General features: G+C 33.7%; 1 protein-coding gene across 1 annotated transcript in view; it reads left to right on the top strand.

The window, feature by feature from the left end:
- Window positions 1-7038: 7038 nt before the first annotated feature.
- LOC123673316 overlaps window positions 7039-21134 on the top strand; it is a 66064-nt gene continuing 51968 nt past the window's right edge. The window contains exons 1-4 of the mRNA XM_045607804.1: window positions 7039-7141; window positions 7741-7762; window positions 13501-13587; window positions 15484-15528. Coding sequence (XP_045463760.1) covers window positions 7094-7141; window positions 7741-7762; window positions 13501-13587; window positions 15484-15528 — 202 coding nt within the window. The 5' untranslated portion in view covers window positions 7039-7093. The remainder of the gene's footprint in view (window positions 7142-7740; window positions 7763-13500; window positions 13588-15483; window positions 15529-21134) is intronic.

Genomic DNA, 21134 nt, shown 5'->3' with positions numbered 1-21134 from the left:
AGATAAAGCCGTGGCGGAAAGTTCGGAGTACCAACATAGAATAATAAAATATAATAATATAACCATGAAAACTGTGCGTTTCTGATATATTCTCGCACGATTTTGTTCTACAAGATGTGGAAGAATGAACGGAATAACCACAGAATTGGAGAAAATTATTACTGAGTTCGCAATTTTTGAATCAAATCACAAAATTAAATTGACAGATATTTGATTACTTTGAAGTTTTCCCTAGCAACGCAGGTCTAATTGCAGCTCACTAGTACCGCTTCGCGTCGGGAGACAACATAACCCTCAGCTAAAATCTAATACTTTTTTCCCTTGTATAATAAATAACTATTATTATGAATTTATTTTAGGTGAAATGATTTTTTACCGTTCCTACTTTTTCATGAAATGTGATATTTTGTTTTATATTTTTATGCTTAATATTTTTTTGAGATTTTTTGTTTTATTCAGGTCTTTTTTTGACATAGGTACCTATATATATTTGTTCAGTTTTGCTGTTGTATTTCATTCAAAATCTTAAAAAAACCAGTATACTATATATCAAAATATTTCAATGTTCTTTATTCACTAGAATTAAATTTTTTTTAATAACGATTACAAGACATCATCGAAACAGGTGATGTTTTTTGTTGGGGGTGCGGTTTGATTCATACTTTTTCAGAAGGGGCGCTAAAAAATTCTTTGCTTCAGGGGTCAAACTTGCTAGCGCCGGTCCTGATAACCATTAGCCACTAATGAACATTGTCTCTCCTCTCTCAATAAGGGGAAACGCCTTCCAGCAGTATTCAATTGTACTCAACTCACTGAATTGGGGAAGGAATTCCCCATAGGAATACTCTTGGACCGGTTTTATCGATCCAGCATGGCGGTTACCTACAGCTGAGCCACCAATGGAATGAAGTAGTGGTTATCATCGGAAATACATAAAAGAGGGGGAAAAATGAGAAAATAGTATATTATTCAACGAGCGGTAATGTAGGTCATAACTCACGCAGATGATGTTTGCAGCACGAGCCGCAGGCGAGTGCTGTAACTCATCAAGTGAGTTATGACCATTACCGCAAGTTGAATACTATACTTTATCTACGACTATATCAATAAATACTAAGAAAAAAATACAGACTTAGAATAAAGACAGAAGGAACATAATAAAACATAATGTGCTCGATCCCGTACAAGAGAGATGGAAACTTAGTGCTACCAATCACAATCGAACTAGCTTCGGCTAGCTCGAATCCAGTACATAGTACAGACATAGAAATTTATTGAAAAACCTTAATAATTGCCTATAAAAATGCATCAAAATATACCAAAAAATATTCACTGTAAACGATGACTTAATGATCTTACTGCTACACCAATCTCGAAAATTTTTTCAAACTCCTTTATATTTTTTCGGGCAATTAATTCTGTATGGTAACATTAGCTGTTTGTCTTTTGGAAATGTATACCTTTATAATATTTCATCTTCACTATCTGAATTAATCGTTTTCAGCAAAACATTCACAATAATTAGATATCAACTTAATTTGAAAACGTCAAAAGTGACATTCCCTCGGACATTCCTCCCCTCAATAACAATAATGGAATGTTCCCTTTCGGCCAATCGAATAGAAGCAGAGAAGTATAGAAGCACAGATCCATATTTTCCGATTTATAATAGTGAGTTATAGTAGTGAGTTATTATAAATCACGCTGTTTGTTAATAGATACTATTAATTGCTCAAAAGCAGTTGAATAATGAGTTTATAATTCAATAGGAGTAGATAAAGGACGTTTATCCTCTTGTTTAATTTGAAGGAAAGATAACGAATTTCTTATTTTGATTGTTTTTATTACCTGAGTTGATTTGTAAAAACCTACAATTTTTGTAGCTTAAGTTATGAAATAATATTAGTTAAAAAAATTGTTTGACTGTTGTTCAGGGCTTTCCCTAAAAAATAACAACAGCGATGAAAACGCAAAAAAATCGATGGATCGGTTTTCATACAATTTCTCGAAGAACAGTCGTTTTACAATGCTTTACAAGACAAAGGCGTATACAGAAAGGATAATGGGAGAAATAAGAATTTTTTTCATAGAAATAAATGAATGTGCGTATTGTGCCTGCATGTACATCATATAGCAAAAATATCAAACTCGTTCTCTGTATACCTATGCCACTGGTTCAAGAAAATAATGCGAATAAAAGTGGTTGACATAACCATAATCATATTTATTATAAAATATATATTTAACCATATAAAAAAACAAAAAAGAACAAGTACATTTGATTTTATTCACATATTATAAAAAAAGTCTTCTGGTTTTCTTTTTAAATAACGGGTGTTTTTTTTCGAGGTATATAACTTTAAGTTGGCATTACTCTTCAAGATGGCGACCGATTCAACAGCTGTCAAGTGATTTATTCTCAGTTTGGTTTGGCAATTCATCACGAATGGACTCACGCCTAAACAACGCTTGAAAATAGTGCAATTTTATTTCGAAAATGATGGTTCTGTGCGGAATACGTATCGCGCACTACGTCCATTTTATTTTGTTTAGCGATGAAGCGCACTTCTGGTTGAATGGCTACGTCAACAAACAAAACTGCCGCATTTGGAGTGAAGCTAATCCTCAAGTGTATGTCGAAACACCGTTACATCCAGAAAAACTGACTGTTTGGTGCGCTTTATGGGCTGGTAGAATCATTGGTCCGTACTTCTTCAAAAACGATGATGGCCAGAACGTTACAGTCAATGGTGATCGGTATAGATCCATGATTATACTAACTTTTTCATTCCTGAATTGAACAACCATGATGTCCAGGAGGTGTGGTTGCAACAAGACGGCGCAACATGTCACACGGATCGTGCCACAATCGATTTATTGAAATACACGTTTGGTGACCGCCTATAATTTCACGTTTTGGACCTGGTAATTGGCCTCCAAGCAGTACCGTATCTAGGGCGTGGCAAAGGTGGCATTTGCCACGGGCGCAAGGTCTGCAGGGGCGCCCAAAAATATCAAGAGAAAAAATATTGGAGCACCAGACATAATAATTCGAAACAACACAACTCGGTTTTCATGTGTACGCCTCGCAACGAGCAATGCCGAGGAATCTAGAAACCAAGGACAGAGATCTTTTTTTTTTCTTGGGGGGGTTTTCGAAAAAAAAATTCTTTTTACAACAACGTTTACTCATATCTGTAATTAATGTGAGAAAAAGAGGTTTGATAACGAAGTTGGAACTTAATTACTTACTCAAATTATTTTTTTTATTACCGATTCGATTGTTCTCACCTTATACTGGGTTTTCCTAAAACAGAGTTACGAAAGATAATATTCCTTGGATATTTAAAAAAAAAAGTTCCATAAACATGAGCCCGCAAACGCTTTGTTTTCGAGATACAGGGTGTTTCTTGTATATACATACTTTCAAGTGATGCTTATATTTATTATTATTGTGGGTCATAATGTACATATTGGGATTAATAAACCTTATTATTATTATTATTATTAGTTTATCGGATCTTTATTAATCTTCGCTACAGAATTTGTTGATAAGTACCATAAGTTATAATTAATTTATTCATCACAGCTTACTAACTGGATTTTTATAATAGTTTGGATTTTCCTAAGGATTACCAGAGAGCTGTTTGAATTCGTTTTTTGAAATCGATAGCAGATACGACAAAACTACAACAAACCAAAAAGTGTTGTACTAGACCAGAGTTTCTTTTCACATTTTTCTATAGAACCAGTGCTTCACCAGAAAATAGTTCTGGTGGAAAGAAGCAGGTACCCTTTCGGAAAAAATATCACCCTGTAGATTTGCATACAAAATAAGCATATCACGAAATGAAAACTTCAAATCGGAAGATTTATGCCAATTCAAGTTAAATATCTTGTGAAGGGAAGGTGCTATGAGAAAAAAACTTTAACACCGGTATCTCAAAACCAAAGCGTTTGCAGATTCATGTTACTCGACATTTACTCAAAATGATCTGAGTAATCTGTCATTTTCATTTGTACACATTAGGAACACCGTTCAGATATAATCAATTCAAAACTGATATCTGCACAATTAAATTGCAATCATAATAAATTGTATAATACGGCCCAGACAATTTTCCGATGCGAATTACTCAGTTCAGTACTTTGATAACTACAGTATTGAAATTTTGTGATGAGAATGAAACAAAAAACCGAAAACAACGAGTAAGTGCATACCGATTACGAATGCAAAATTTACAGATGGCAAATAAGGGGCGACACCGACAAAGCGGATAGATGAAGGAAAATAATAAACCCAGGGCCGTCGCTAGGGGGTAGGCAGGGTAGGCGGTCGCCTAGGGCGGCAAAATTCAAAGGTGGTATTTCAAGCTTGATCAAAAATTACATGTGTAGAAATTCAAAGTACCAAATGAGATTTAATTCAGTCAGCAACAACAGGAAGCAATACCGACAAATTTAATTAACATCAAAAACCATCAAAGACCGCATTATACATTATACTCATGAATATCAATGTAAAATGACTTTGCCGTCTGATTAAATAAATAAATAAATACATAAATAAATAAATAAAAATATCCAGATGTGGCTTGATCCCCTCATAGTGCTGTTTACGAGTTATTGACTCTAGAAAAAACACAAGCATTCTTCAGGATTGTCAGCGTTCGCTTCACGTTGCCGAATTTTATTGCCACATGGGGTTCTGAATTATTTTCTTTTCAATTCTCTAACCAGAATGTTGATTCCCCAGAAGTTAGAATGGAATGCAAAATATATGAAAACAATTCCATTTCATCACTTCCAACTGATCCTTCTTAAGAAATACATATAGGAGGCTTTATTATTTCATACCACATTCCATTATTTTATAATATTCTTCATTTTTTATATCAAATCATATAGTGTTGGGCGTGAGCGAATTCGAATTGAATAATGGTTCTTAAACTAAAAAAAAAGCTTTTTCTAAAATCGAAAGTGAGCTAGGAACCTGAAACTGCAGGGCCCCTCCAGAGGGGCGGTAAATAATGGAAGGCGGCATTATATACTTTTTTTTTTATTCTGGATTACTGGAAGAACGAATTGAATATTTTTTTTATTTAAATGGATTTCACTAATGATTTTTTCTTATCAAATTCACTAATCTTCAACATCTTCGCATCGTGAATATCTGTACCATCTATTCGAATTTAAAATAATTGTTGATTCGCATCATCCGGTTGTTTAATTTAATAATATTAATTATTAATTAATTAATTAATCAATAATGAAATGTTCAAGCGTTATATATGAAGTCAAAACTCAGCAGAAGGATCTGAAACCTGAATTCAATTATTATATTTTATCATTTATTCATTAGAATTCATTTGAGCACGTTTATTGTTTATTGCATCTCACTTATCCTAAATGATCCTTGGATCAGAAATCGAATACATAAAAAATAATTATACTTGAAATACATTTTTTCTGCCTAAAATAGTTTTCCTGAAAAAGTGTGGAGTTTGTCACACTTCCAAAGTGAATCTTTGAAAACAAATTCACCAAACCAATATCCACCCCAAACCCTCGCCCCCCACTTTTGCTTAGTACAAAATCCCAAACCTGAAAGGGTTCTGATTTGTATTTAATTGAGCATGCGCTTGACCCCGATTATTCAATATTAATTTTCAGCATTCTTTAGAGTAGGCTTCTGTTAGGGCGGCAAAATGGGTATCTGCCTAGGGCGGCAGTTTTTCTAGCGACGGCCCTGAATAAACCTCGGACATAGATCTGCTCGTAGTACAGTAAAAGTACTCATCTTGAAAGCGATAATAAACTCATAAACCGTAAAAGGGTCTGATTTTGTACTCGGTGTCGATTTAAGAGGAAAGTAAAATGATTATTGGTTCTTTTTATGGAAAAATTTTCGTTTTTCGTCTTTGCGAGAATTCTGAAATTTTATATTTTGGAAATATTGCATGGGGTGAGGGATAATTACCACCCATTTCTACGCCCTTGCTGGAAACATTGAAAATATTGCTAACTTTCCCTAGAATTTGCGTACTAAGCATAAAATAATCCCAAAATATATGACTTAAGTTATGAACAAAGAAGTACCATAAGGAAATATAATCGATGAAAAAAAATCTTCGAAAATGGGGGGCGCTGTCTAAGATATTGCACAGGCGCAATAGTACCTAGATACGGCTCTGGCCGAACAGGACATTTATAAAATACTTCTGGGACACTGATGTCCCAGTCGATACCCTTGAAGGAGTAAACTTCTTCTGCTTCATCCATTACATAATTTCGATATAATAAGGTGGAAAATTCTCTGAAGTCTATCTCATTTATTTAGAAGTAATGAAACCAGTCCACTTCATATATTGTAAACATGGTCAGCTTTTTAAAAACTTCATATCCCTAGCTTGAATGTCCATCGCTCTTCTGAATAAACTGAACATGCACAACGCTTTATATAATTACACAAAAAATTTATCTGTCCCCAAAGTCTCATTAATGATATTGTCCAAAGTCACCACCAGATATCTCATTCCAAAAATATACACACTGCCTATTCATTTGTTATTTGCATTCCATACCCATAATTTCATTTAAAATCCAATTATAGAAGTATAATAAGTTAGGTATTGAAATTTTTCAATACAAACTACGACGAAATGTAAATTTTTATAAATAAACAAACACCAAAGACAGATAAAATCCAATAATCCATAGACAAAGGTTAACTCTGTGGATAAAATCGTTTTGCTAGGTCGAAAACGTCCGACCAAAAAGATTGACATCTAATTGCTCAGATATCTTTGCCGAACGCTCCAGATGTGTATTCCCCTCAATCTGGATGTAATAAACGAACGGTTCAAACAAGTCGGAGCGGCGGTCCGAGGTAATAACCGAACGGCGAACGCCCTTCATGTTTGTTGGCCAATAGCGATACAGACACTGAATGCCGCGTTATCCCCTCTTCAACCCAAGTCTAAGAGTCTTAGACTAAGACCTTGGTTCGCGCGTAATCTAGATTCAGTTAGTTTCAACAGATAACAGAGTATAGACTAGTTTAGTTTATTTTCCAGAGTTTTAGTGAATACCTATGGACAATATGATGAGTTGCATGCTTCTTAGAAGTGGCCGCCTTATGGTGAGTTTCACAGTTTCATATTACTCCATTAACACCCCTTAACTTTGTGAATATTCTCTTTATAGAACATAAACTGCAGGTTCATACAAATTTGAATCCATGCATACATTTGTGCTATAAAACTTACCACTTTCTTTATTCAAATTGGGGTTGCAACCCTCTCCAGGGGGTTGCTAGTAGAAATAAGCTTTGTATCTCAGATCATCTCCCCCGTCATCAAAAATCGACCTGTCTGAGTGTTTTCACAAATTCTGATTCGTTGTTGTGTTATTGAGGGTGCAGGACACTTTTAAATGAGACCTGTATAGATACATATAGAATAATCATTTCAAGCTTCGTGTTAACACTGTTAACTGAGTGAACTGCGTCATCAGAGTCATATAGAAAAAAAGCAATGACGTGAGTTAGGAGCTTTTGAGCACTCGTAATTCATTCACTAATTGCGCCCTTGTAGACCACAAAAATCCCCTTTATGTCGGTCGTTTCTTCACATTTTGAAACCGCTGAATTCTGTTGGATCATATTTTTTCTATTATATTATTTAACAAATATTATTCCTGCTGCATATTTGTTTTACTAAAATATTGATTTATTTTCAGGGCATCACGAGTACTGGCGTGGGTAAGATTGACGACATCCATTTATTTTTTTTTAATTTTATGATTTTTGTTTGTAACAAATTTCTTGATGTTTTTAATATCCGTACGATACGAAGAGCTTCTTTCTCTATCGGCTCAAGCAGACATTTAAACCGATTAATGTAGTAAACTTTTATGATCGTTTGGAAAATATGATTTAGGTCTCATTGAGTTCTTATTAGAAAAGGAATTATTCGAATACCTTTTATTGCTGTTTTTTTTAAATAGCATGAAAATTGGCAAACTTCATCAGTTTATTCTCATTTTTGAATTAGTTATTGATTGTTGAGAAAAACATAGAATATCCGGGCAGCATTTTTCCGTTTCTTAAGGGGCTAGGCAATCAGTTGCGCGAGGCAACTCCGTTCCCTATGTGGTTAGCGCAACTTATACACTAGTTGCTCACTCCGAACGCATACGCTCATTCATGTTGTGTCCATTGTATAATTGTAGTCAAGTCATATTTATGGTGTCCCATTTGATTAGGAATCAATTATCGTTTTGGAGATATAGATCGGAGTTGGATTTTTAAATGGAACAGCCTATATGTGTCTTGATTGGAATTATACTTGTACAGGGTGGGCAAATTTCGATGTTTTAGCACTACAACTTTTAAACCAGAGGAGATAGACAAAATCTGATACCCCATTCTCGTTCTCTTTTTCTGAGAAACTAACAAGGGTAGTTTTCATTTTTGGCCAACTTCTTTTGTTTTCGAGTTATAAGCGAAAATTGGAAAAATGGCGATATCGAAAACATTTATATCTCCGCTAATACTGATGATGTGGCTCTGATACTAAAACATTATACAGACACTTTTTCACGTACAATCCAGTGGCGTGCTCGTCTTTTCAAACGGGTTTTTAATTACGAAGCTATGACCCAAAGTTATGTTCTTTTAAATGGGAACACTAGATTTCTGTGCCTTTTTTGAAAGCTTAATTTTTCCTGATTTCAAAAATATATAACATCGTAGGGTTTGCATCAAAATGAATAACAGAAAATGGTCAAAAACCTTTTTTTTATTTAACCATCCCAATATTTCTATGGTTTCAACTGTTGATGATCACAAAAAAATTGAGCTTTCTATAACAAGAGCAGTGTCCTTCCGTCAATCTGATTATTTCTATGCTTTTCACTCATTTCTACAAAATTCGAATCTAGATATGTTTCATAAATTTTTTATCTAAAAATTGATTTGGAAATAACGGAGAAACCACAAGATCGAATTTTTCAATCGAAAGAGTTGTATTGAGATGCATGTATCAGGAGATTATTTACATAGGTCTCCAGAATCAATACGCACAAGTTCCAATCCATTTTAAACAGCATATGAAACAATGCATATATGATTGAACTCAACATTTTAATTACGAAGGGACAAACAAGAAATAATATTTAACCTAATAATGACAACAATTGCACAATACACAGTCGACACCTCTTCTCGATATTTCAATAGATGAATATTTGAAACTGCGTTCAAGCTACCTAGGAAACTTTTTCCAAGTTCGTTTATCTTTTCGAAACTATTTGTATAAAATAAATATAGATTCGAATTTTGTAGAAATAAGTGAAAAGCATAGAAATAATCAGATTGACGGAAGGACACTGCTCTTGTTATAGAAAGGCTCATCAACAGTTGAAACCATAGAAATATTGAGACTCTTGAGTAAAAAAAGGTGTTTGACCATTTTCTGTTATTAATTTAATACGAATCATACGATGTTGTATATTTTTGAAATCAGGAAAAATTAAGCTTTCAGAAAATGGCACAAAAATCTAGTGTTCCCATTTGAAAAAACATAACTTTGGGTCATAGCTTCGTAATTAAAAACCCGTTTGAAAATACGAGCACGCCACTGGATTCTACGTAAAAAAGTGCCTGTATTATGTTTTAATTTCAGAGCTCTGTCATCAGTATTAGCTGAGATATAAATGTTTTTCGATATCGCCATTTTCCCAATTTTCGCTTATAACTCGAAAATAAAAGAAGGTGACCAAAAATGAATACTACCCTTGTTAGTTTCTCAGAAAAAGAGACCGAGAAGTGGGTATCAGATTCTATCTATCTCATCTGGTTTAAAAGTTGTAGTGCTAAAACATCGAAATTTGCCCACCCTGTACACATAATAAATTGAACATCGAAATAAATGAAAAATATTTAAATATGAGGTGTATGATGAGACACCCCATATGAAAGCAAAAGCATAAGTTCTTCACCCGTTTTAGAGATATTGAGTTATTCACTTGAATTTTTGCTGAAAAAATTAAGTGAAAACCGATTCTGCGTTAAAAATATGGGTCCCCTATTTAAAAACATCAAATCTCCTCAATATCTGTGAAACGGTAATTATTGATTTCTTTTATCTACTTATCATATAAATAAATTCATTCGTTTGTGAAAAAACAGGCCTTAATTGGGCTTACATACAGTTAGAAGGCTTCAAAAAGACGGATTTTCAAGAATTTTTTTCGCGCAGACTATTCAATTTATTAATTTGAAAATTGGTGTACATATTATAATAACCTTATAATATATTAACATATTTTTTATTTGTCAAAATAATCTTCGCGAATGTTGCTATCGCCGATCTCCTAGAGCTCCGCAAAAAAAACCAATTTTGCGGTTATCACGATATCTCTGGACCGGATTATCTGAAATGAAAAAACCAAATAAATTTCGTTAATATAATACATTATCTAGTATTTAATCGAAGGAATTAGCGAAAAAATAATTTTTGACAAAATGGCGACTTCTCAAAATAAAAGACTCGATTTTGAACGAAAATTTGCCTCGAAATTGTTTATAAAATGGAAAATATTCATCGGAGAAAAAAAATCTTCGATTAATTACTAAAAAATCTAGTTAAAGAGGTTGTGTTAAAATTTGAGACTGATCGGTTCAGCCGTTTTCGAGAAATCTTGATCACCGATTTTGAAAACATAGTTTTGAGAAAAACGCGTTTAAAGTTTCAACTGTGAGACGCGCCTCCCTAACGAGCCTCCATAAATGTGTCTATAACTTCTAAAATATTCGTCTGATTGACATAAAATTTTGAGTGTGTATGCTCGAATATATGTATATTCAGAAAATACAAAAAAAAAAGATTTTTTGAAAATTACAAGTGTATGTAAGCCCTTAAGTTTTTCATAGTTCTCGAGATGCTTTCAGTAAGAATCGAATTTGGGACATCTTGTACATTCGAAATAAACACACCGACAAAGGTCATGGCATTGTTACTGAAAAGACGACCTATTTATCAGAAACATTAAATCAAAAGTGTGCTTGCAACTTTACTTCAGTCGAAAGGTATTGGGTTTTAAATTGCACAATATAAGAAGAGGTGCCAGATAATTTTTATTTACTTGAACTGACTTTTTTCAATTAAAACAGCCAAAATCTGTAGTCTAAAAAAAAAAAAAAATGTTTATGGAAAAGAACGGATCAATTTGAGATTTTAAATTATCCAATAAAATGTTTGTAGGTAGAGTATAATAATTAGGATTGTTATTCTCAAAAATTAGATATTCAATAGTATATTCTAAAACAAGTTGCAGAATGGGCTCCTATTCCAACAAGAATGTGAAATTCGAAAACGAGCGACGAAGGAGCGAGCATGAGAATTGCCTTCTGCAACGAGTATTAGACGATATTTTCTCTATTTCAGTCAAGTTTTGTGAAATATTGTCGAAATCCAATGAAAAATTCGAATTATACATCCTAGTGACATTTGTATTGTATCTTGACAGTTGGTGTGACTGTTACGAACATTAACAGATTACGAAATATGAATTTGAATCGTACCTACGTACTGAAAACAGTGCTGTAATGAGTTCATTACTGCACTGTTTTTAGAACTGTAATGAACTCATTACGATACTGAAATAGAGAAATAACTTTTCATATTTACATTTATACCCACAGTTGAGATCAAATGTTATTGAAGTAAACGTGAATTCTCAATATCGAATACTATTTTTTTTGTATAAACCAATTATTCATAGAAGAATAAAAAAAAAAATTAAATTGTGTTATCAATGTATCGTTGGGAGAAATAAACTACCGAATGATCTAGAGAATTATAAATGCAGAACCTATCAAATGAGAGAGCTAAATTGAGTAATTTAATAAAAACCCAACTTAAATATGCCTGATCTCAAGAAAATATTGTAATTGTCATTTTAAATATAAATATAATAGGTGTATATTCACATTTTTTTTTGCATGTACGCAGAAATCATGGTTAATAAATGTACGAGTTGCATTATAGCCACATAGGAAACGGAGTTGTTTCGCGCGTCTCCGTTTCCTAAAGGATTAGAGCATCTGGTTGCGCCAGCCCCTTAGGAAACGGTAAAATGCATCCGGGCATACATAATTCGTATACAGCGTGTTTGGTAAAGATTTTTTTAAATTCGGGAGGTGATTCTTCAGTTAAAACTAAGGTCTGTTCCCTTCTCTTCTGGGTTTAACCAAAAGTAAGAACTATCCGCATTTTATAGGAATATGTGGGTGGCGAATCCAAGAAAGTTTTATGAAACGTATGGGACTTTTGAGTCCATCATATGCTGCAGTTTCTGAAATTTATCTGCATTAATTTGCCGAATTTTTATGTCTGTATGAAACTGAGGATATTCCTTTCAAAAATTGTTTCACTAGAAATCTGTCAGCTTTGGTAAAAATACCTAACTGTTTTTTTCAAATTAAGTTTTCTTCTTTTATTTCAATACAAAAAAAAATCAGATGAAATTGTGACGGTTACAATTTCACGTCACAATTTCATCTGAATTTTTTTTTATTGTAGTAAAAGAAGAAAACTTGATTTGAAAAAAACAGTTAGGTATTTTTACCAAAGCTGACAGATTTCTAGTGAAACAATTTTTGAAAGGAATATCTTGAGTTTCATATAGACATAAAAATTCGGCAAATTAATGCAGATAAATTTCAGAAACTGCAGCAGATGTAATGTCATTCAAGGAATCGCTTCTTCAATTTTGACAAAGGTATCTTTACCAAACATCCTGTATCGGGCGTCCCAAATTTTTTGTCTAGTGAGGGGATGCCAGAATCCCTTTAAGCAAGAAATAAAATGAAAGGCACATTTTCGAGATCAATTTGTGAGAGTTCAACTGTTTTCAAGCTGTTGGAGAAAATTAGATAACGGCGTCAAATGAAAAGTTCTGATAATTTTTAATACTGGTGCTATAAACAGGAAACAAAAATATTTTACAGGCACTTTTTTCAGTAAAATCCATTGGTGTAATTATGTTTTTTCATTGCAATTAGTTTTGAAGTTATGATACAAACTTTTGTTTTTTTTTTAATGTAAGCCGTAAAAATTTCCAACTATAATAAATAAAATATATAACATGATATATTCAAGATATTCAAGAAATTCGGTGGGCAAATAAGGTTTCCAGAATTAAAAATCTTAGATTTTTTTCAAACATTTTCCAATTTGTATTGTACTATAACTTCGATACTAATAGCACCAGTAATGAGAAGTTATGTGAACTTTTTATTTCAAGCCATTTTCCAATTTTAACTTAAAAGGCTGCGGTTTTCACCAAAATAATTCTGTCAAAAATCGAGCCCGAAGATGCGTCATTCATTTTCTTGTAGCTCAAAGGGATTCTGATATACCCCCACTAGATAACGAATTTGGGACACCGCATACATTCTTGGTAAGTAAAAATTTGTTTAATTATGTTTTACAGAACTCAGAAGATCTACGAGGATCCGGACTGAGCCGGATCGCTGGACTTATCCGGCGGACCACATAAGGAGGCGGAGGAATAGGAGAAGTAAGAAAAATCTTTATACCTATTAGTAAACACCAAGGGCGTAGATTTCTTTTTTGAGGGGGGGGGGAGGCGGTGGTAATCGAAAAAAAATTATTGACGACAACGTCAACTCATATCTGTAATGTGAGTTTGAACCAAAAAGTATTCGAAATATTAGCATTTTTCCATTACCGATTCGATTGTTCTTGCCTTATACAGGGTGTTCCTAAATTGAAGGTACGAAGGAAAATGAGAGATTCCCTGAATATAATTCCAAGAATAAAATGTCTATACCTAGGCCCAAAAACGCATTGTCTTCGAGATACAGGGTGTTTCTAGGAGTCCTACTTTTTTGTGATTCCTATAACAGTTTATCGAATCTTTATTAATCTTCTTTACAGATTTAGTAAATAAGTACCAAAACTTATGATAAATTTTATTCATCTAAGTTTACTGAATATTATGATTATTTGGATTTTCCTGAGGATTACTGAAGAATTGTTTGACAAGTACCCACAATTTTCACATATGATGAAAACTTTGAATTGGAATGTCTATATCAAATTTGAATTGAATATCTTGTGAAGGGAAGGTGCTATGAGAAAATTACTTGAACTTTAACATCTGTATTTCAAAAATAAATCGTTCACGAACCCATGTTGTAGTATTCAATTTGTTGAAATGATCCGAGGAATCTTCATTTTCGTTTGTACCTCCAACTTAAGAACACCCTTTATAGTCAATTCAAAACTGATGTCTTCACAAATAAATTGCAATTCGAATGAAACACATCAAATTGTGAAACACAGTACACAAATTTTTCGATGCCAATAAGTCAGTTCAGTTCCTTCTTTGATAACTGCAGTTTTAAACATGAGGCATCTTATTAGATTTGTCCCTTAACCTATTGCGGGTTTTTGTAACTGTGAGAGCAGCTCTGGAAAATTGACTTTCAACAGGAAAATGATCTCTCAGAAGATGCTAGCGTTGATAAAAAATCCTTGGCATTTTGGCCAAGTTTGGAAAGATATTTCTGAAACTACTAAAATCTACCAATAGATTTCATAGAAATGTGAGAAAACTACCAAGAATGTCACACTGTCAAGTCAGTCTCCCGGCGCTCGAAGAATCCCTTTATTTAATCTAAGTGCGCACGAGATTGCAGAAATATATGCAAAGTCAAGGCAAGCTCAAGTATGTAATTTTTCACGAGCATGATTTTCAAGTCAAGTAGGTAGTTAGTTAAATGCCCAAGATAGGGAGTCCTGGAAGCAGCTCGTTCAAAGAGTCGCGACATGATGTCACTACACCCTTACGAGGGTTAGATTGAGAGAGAGAGTTGGTTAAAATATCAAGTTACTTGGCCTAATGAATCCCTAAATGAAATATAGTTTAGGTTATCGATATATCCAGTTGTTAGAATCTCTCGTCCATAATGATTACAAATAATAAATATCCATTTCATTCCAAAGGTCTTCGGAACTTTTCGAAAAAAAATTAGTAATCCTTATGAAATTTCCAGAGTTTGAAATTTTCTGTCTATTCCATTGAACCTCTTTAAAACGTACTATAGATTCATGAAATCACTGGATCATAAATATATAAAAACAAATGATCATCCCATTCCTGTGAGAGACTGTTGAGGGAGAAGGTACTCTTGAAATTTTCACAGTAAAGTGAATAGGTACCTTCAATCGTTTTTGTAAATATTTGTTTTGATCCTGCAATGCGCATTTAGATTAGCTAATTCAAAAATTCATCCCTAAAACGTGAAATAATTATTTATCCAACCTTGGATAAAAATCAGTGAAAATTTCAAAACCTCTCATTCAGGAATTGCCGAGGAATCAACACTCTTTATGAGTAATGAGGTACAAATTGTATTGATAAGCTAAATTCTGAATAATTCTTTTACAGCTCCCTACGAAAGACCCCAGCCGCCGAGGACAGAGGTACCAACAAGTAAGTTTTCGTTTTAGTTCTGTTTCTTCTTATCCCTATCCTTTTATTACTGGGCACAGGTGAAAAAAAATGCAACAAGTTGATATTTGGTAAAATTTGAAATCTCTTAGTTTCTTATTTTTAGCTCAATTTTCAAATTTTTTTCAATGAAATGTACATGAAATTATTGATTTCAACTTGCGAATTCAATCTTTTATTGAATGATGGCAAAAAGCGCGTGTATGAACGAGAGATCGAGAGCTTCTGAAGCAAAGTCGGTGCTATTTTTTTTTCATCTAGGATATACAGAGTGATTCACCGGGATGGCCTATTGGACGTTTATTGAAAACTGATCATAATTTTAAGCTGAAAATTTGCATATTGGGGTTGAGACAATTAATGTTTTTCCCTGAAATATTTTCAGATCTCTACAACTTCCGGTTGTACCGGAAACAGACTACTACTTCCTCATTTCAAATGGCACCCCCAATTTATTATTGCATCATTAGTTAGCTTTTTTGACGACAATTTCGGCAATGTGCCATACCTTGGGTAAAAATAAAAACTCAACGGTTCATGAGTTAATGTGATTGGATTTCATGTCTAACAGTCATGGAGGGCGGTTCGTTATCAGATTCAAGAGACAAGAAGTGTAGATTTTGTTCCAAGTTTCCGGGTTCGAATGATATAAAATATAAAACTGTTGGTTGTGACATGATAGTGCATAATAAGTGCTTAGACTATAAAAATAACTTCTTTCATCGAAAGTGTTCGGAATTGACAGATAAGGTCAAATCAAGTGAAACAAATTCGAACGTTATTTCGAATGCAGAATTCGTGGTTTTGAAGAGAGAAATTGAGTGAGAAAGTTCTATTGGAAAAGTATGTATCAGAACTAGAATTTTCCAACAATTTTTCGAAAAATTAGAAAGAATTTCATCGGGAAAATGCTTCAAGGTCCCCTGGAGGTCGTTTATTAACGGTTTCAGATGAGTCAGCCCGATCGTCATATGCATCAACTGTGCGAAGAAATCGGTCTCCCATGTGCTATTGGTAATGGCTTCGTACTTTCCTGACTTCAATTCAGAAATTGTTTTATTCTTCATTTTGTTGAGATCACTCTGACATCCCAAATGCATATCATTTACAATTTATGAAACTTCAACTCAAGTTTCAAATGAATTTGGAATAGAAACTCAAGTATTCCCTAATTATTGGTGTGAATGGAATAAAAAATATAAAGATTCCATGAATGACATAAATCTCAGGCATCAGATGAGTGATTTCCCGAAGACGCATATTCAGCTGAATAATGAATTGTCCCCGGTGACCGAATGATCCAAATGTCTACCAAGTGATAAAATGTTTAGTTTATTAGTTAGCGCAACGTATTCGGAAAACTTTGGCTATTGCCGACGATATTTAAACATTTTTAACGCATTGAAGGTCATATCGCATACGAGGATTTTTATTCGAATAAACATCCGATTTTTGAAATGCTCGGATATAGAATAACCGATTATTGAGAACATCCGATTATGTCCAACACTACTTTATACCCAAAACTTGATGAATTGCATGATGTAACGGCTGCTGAAGGTCTTGATATTGTTTTTTTACTGCAACTTGGCTGAACCAAAATATTACGGATGAAAGTATTTCATCCCTGGTTTCCGAATTTTAACATGTGATCGCACTGGGCCCGTTGGAGGGGGTGTGGGTTTTTATATATTGGATTAATTGTCGTCAAAGCGTGTATTCGTTGATTTCAATCCGCCGGATGGAATAGAGTAATAGAGCATATTTGAGTTGATCTGAAGATTGGCAGGGAGACTCTATTGTTGGGATCTATTCATCGAACATCCTTATGTAACACATCCAACTTCATTCGCTAATTTTTTTTTCTGTTCTGTATCCTCGAGTTATGAACATATAATTTTTGCGGGAGATACAGGGTGTTTCATTGGGCAACGGAAATACTTCACAGGTGCATAGGTGGCACCAAGGCGGTTCTGGAGATACCCCATTTATCGGGTCTTACTGTCTTCGTAGCCGAAATACAGGGTGTTTTATGAATTTTGCCCGTTTCTTTCTGAGGCCATATCAAACGAACCACCCGGTATATTTTCTTCATATTTGGCAAATATGTCCCTCATTGAGAGCCCAAACGTATCATGCAATAACCGCCTTGAAAATCCAGGTCCGGGTTGACAAAAAATTATGAATCGTTTGAATCCTCGTAACAACACCCTGTACATCGGAATTTTGAAAATCTGTTTTAATATTCGGAAACACCACTAAAATCTAAACTGAGTCGTATACTTCAAATTTTCGCGCAGACAGTTTTACTGCACAAATTTTCAACGTAAAAGTGAAGTTCTTAAGAACTTTGATAACTGAAAGTGGTTTGAAGTGACTTTTAACAATGGATTTTCAAAAATATTGAATCCATAATTATTTCAAGATTTCTTTGTAATTCATTTTTACATTGGTTTTCCTTCTTATAGCTGTATATTATTTCAGTTTCTATTTATTGAGAAATGAGTTGCATTACACATTACATCACGTACAGGCTCACGCCTCTGTGATTATGTGTTTATACCCTGTAGCTTACAGAATAAACCATTTCCCCGACTTTTGCCTATACGCGTAGGATTTCTCCTCGCCGTCGGCTTCTCACTCCTCGCTAAGAGGAACATTCACTCAATCCCAGATATTTAAAATATCAGAAGGGTAGGGATGGGCAAGGGACAGAAAACTATCGATATATATTGTATCGATATTTTCTGACACTATCGAAATGTATCGAAATATGTTAGAGAAAAAATATCGATATGTCGACATTTATCGATATATATCGCTGTATATTTTAGTGTGGGAAAATTTTGTTGAATTCAATAAAGTTTTTCTATCATAGAGAAGAATAATGAGATTCAGATGACGAGATTCAGATGACGAGATTCAGTTGAAGATGACATATTTAATAGTTTTCAATATTTCGCATTATGATTTCGACCACATGAAACATATTTTGATCTACTTCCATTAGTCGAAAATCCAGATTTTTAGTAGTTTGCTCCCATTTCATGGAATATTTTCGATATGCAGAATTTCAGTTTTGCGATTCTACATTTCGATATTTAGATATTTCAGAGTTTCAAATTCGATATTTTCAATATGTCGCATTATGAAACATCGTGACCAGATTCAGTTGAAAACACATTTAGTAGTTGGCTTCCATTTTTATAGAATATTTTCAAAATGAAGTAAGTACTTCAGTTCTGAAATTCTGCATATCGAAAGTAGTCGATATTTATTTGAAAGTGTCAAATTCGATATTTTTTAATATTTTGCATTATGATTTTGACCACACGAAACATATTATGCTCTAGTTTCATTAGACGAGAATACATATTCATCGTGACCAGATTCAGTTGAAAACATCATATTTAGTAGTTTTGCATATTTTGAATATGTAGAATTTCAAAACTGAAAATGCTTCTTATTGTATGGGTTGATATGGGGTAGGTGAAAGGAATCTTCGGAATTCCAGCAATAACCAATAAATGGTTCAGGACGTTTATGTACAGAAAGAAAGGTATTTAACAACGGCCGTTGAATTTTATTACAATTTTATTATGTCTTTTTTTTCTTGAGCTTTCAGCAAGATCGAGACATAACTTTTTATTTTCGATGAGTAGAATTTCAAAACTGCCATATATATCGAAAATATTCCATATTTATTTTATATTCCGCTAAATCGGGATATTATATGTTTCGTGAGGTCGAAATCGTAATGCGAAATATTAAAAAATATCGATTTTGATACTCTGAAATTTATATAAATATATCGATAATATATCGGTTGAAAATATCGACAATCGATAGTATCGAAATGGTAAATATCGACGATCTTCATCGAAAATTTTCTGGGAAATATCGATATTTCGATATATCGATATTTATTGCCCATCCCTACAGAAGGGTAGAGCTCGATCGTGTCCGGTCCTTGTGGTCCTCCTGGTTCTCGTCGAACTTCTGGCCCTCTTACACGTGATCCTGTGACCTGTCCTTCGCTTCCTAGGAATTTTCTCACCGTCCTTGCAGTACCTAAAAGAACAGCTTTTTGCATTATATTATATATATATTATATAAGTCCCAGTTGCTTGATATTCCTCTTGAGATTTTTGGGCACTATTCCAGTTGTTGAGATGATAATTGGAATAGTTTTCGTTGATATCATTCCCCACTGGCGCTTTATCTGAAATTCGAGGTCCCTATATTTTGAAATATTTTCGACCTCCTTTTGACGGAGGTTGTTGTTATTTGGTATTGCTACGTCAACAAGTAATGCTGTCTTTTGATGTTTATCGACTAGTAGTATATCTGGTCTATTGTGAGGGACTGTTTTATCAGTCAAAACTGTACGATCCCAGTACAGTTTATAGCGTTCGTTTTCTAGGATGGTCTCCGGTCTCAGCTGTAGGAGTTCGTTTGTATCAGGGAGGATACTTACAATATCAAGCATGTATATCCTAGCCTGTTTAAAATATGTTCACCAAAATATTGAACAGTTTCCAAGAAATATGAACAGACATGCTTTCAACACAAGGAATAAATCTGCTCTAGAAATACCTTACCATCGACTTACCTCATCCCAAAAGTTCATTGACCATTGGGGTCCTGTTTTTTATAATAAAGTTCCAAATGCTTTCAAGAGGTTGGATGAAAAGCGATTCAGTCTGGAGATGAAAAAGATGCTGTTGAAGACTGCTTTCTATAGTGTACAGGAATTTTTAGACAGTGATATTTTTACATGATTTCTATTTAATTAAATCTATAATGTAATTATTGTATTTGTAATGTGTACTTGTTATATACCTTATATGTTGTTATATTCATATGACGTCTTCCTATATCTTTATATAGAGAATAATAAATTATGATGATGATTATGATGATGGTCGGTACTTGTAATATGGCATTTTTTCAGAATGAATTAGTTTTAATATGGTTGCCAATTCTTGGTGTAGTATCTTTCCTAATTCATCATGTCTCTCTTTATATTCATTTCCTGCAAACATTTGACATCCTCCTGTGATATGTTGTATTGTCTCATTTGTTGAAATGGAGTTAATAACAATATTAGTTGTAAATTACAAAATTCACATCTTTTCCGTCGTAGTGTACAGTGCATCCCATTTTGGGTGAGACAGCCAGGTTTCTCGCTTGTTATTTAAGATAGAGCCTTGCGGTTTTCACGTCCCTGTCCTACTTTTTCGTGAAACTCAAGTTGGTCTAATCAGATTTTGCATAACTGTTTCCGTTCAAGAGATACAGGGTGATTTTGGAAATTGATACTTTTCGGACCCCTTCTTTATCTCCGAAGTTATTAGAAATAATGCTGAGGTAAAAGCTACTCCTTAATCAGAATTTTGCGTAGAATCCAGTGGCGTACTCATTATTTTTTTTCGGGGTATGGTTTAGAAGATTCAACACAAACTTATGTTTTTTTAAATGGAACACTATGTGTATCATTACTTCGTTGAATTCGTTATTTTTTTCCCTTCAAAATGATATATGACACCATGTAGGTGAGATGTTCAGAAAATTTTAAAAAACACTAA

The sequence above is a fragment of the Harmonia axyridis genome, chromosome 2, assembly GCF_914767665.1.
Source record: "Harmonia axyridis chromosome 2, icHarAxyr1.1, whole genome shotgun sequence".
NCBI lineage: Eukaryota > Metazoa > Arthropoda > Insecta > Coleoptera > Coccinellidae > Harmonia > Harmonia axyridis.
The sequence above is the reverse complement of the archived record's forward strand: the minus strand, read 5'-3'. Positions and strand labels throughout refer to the sequence as shown.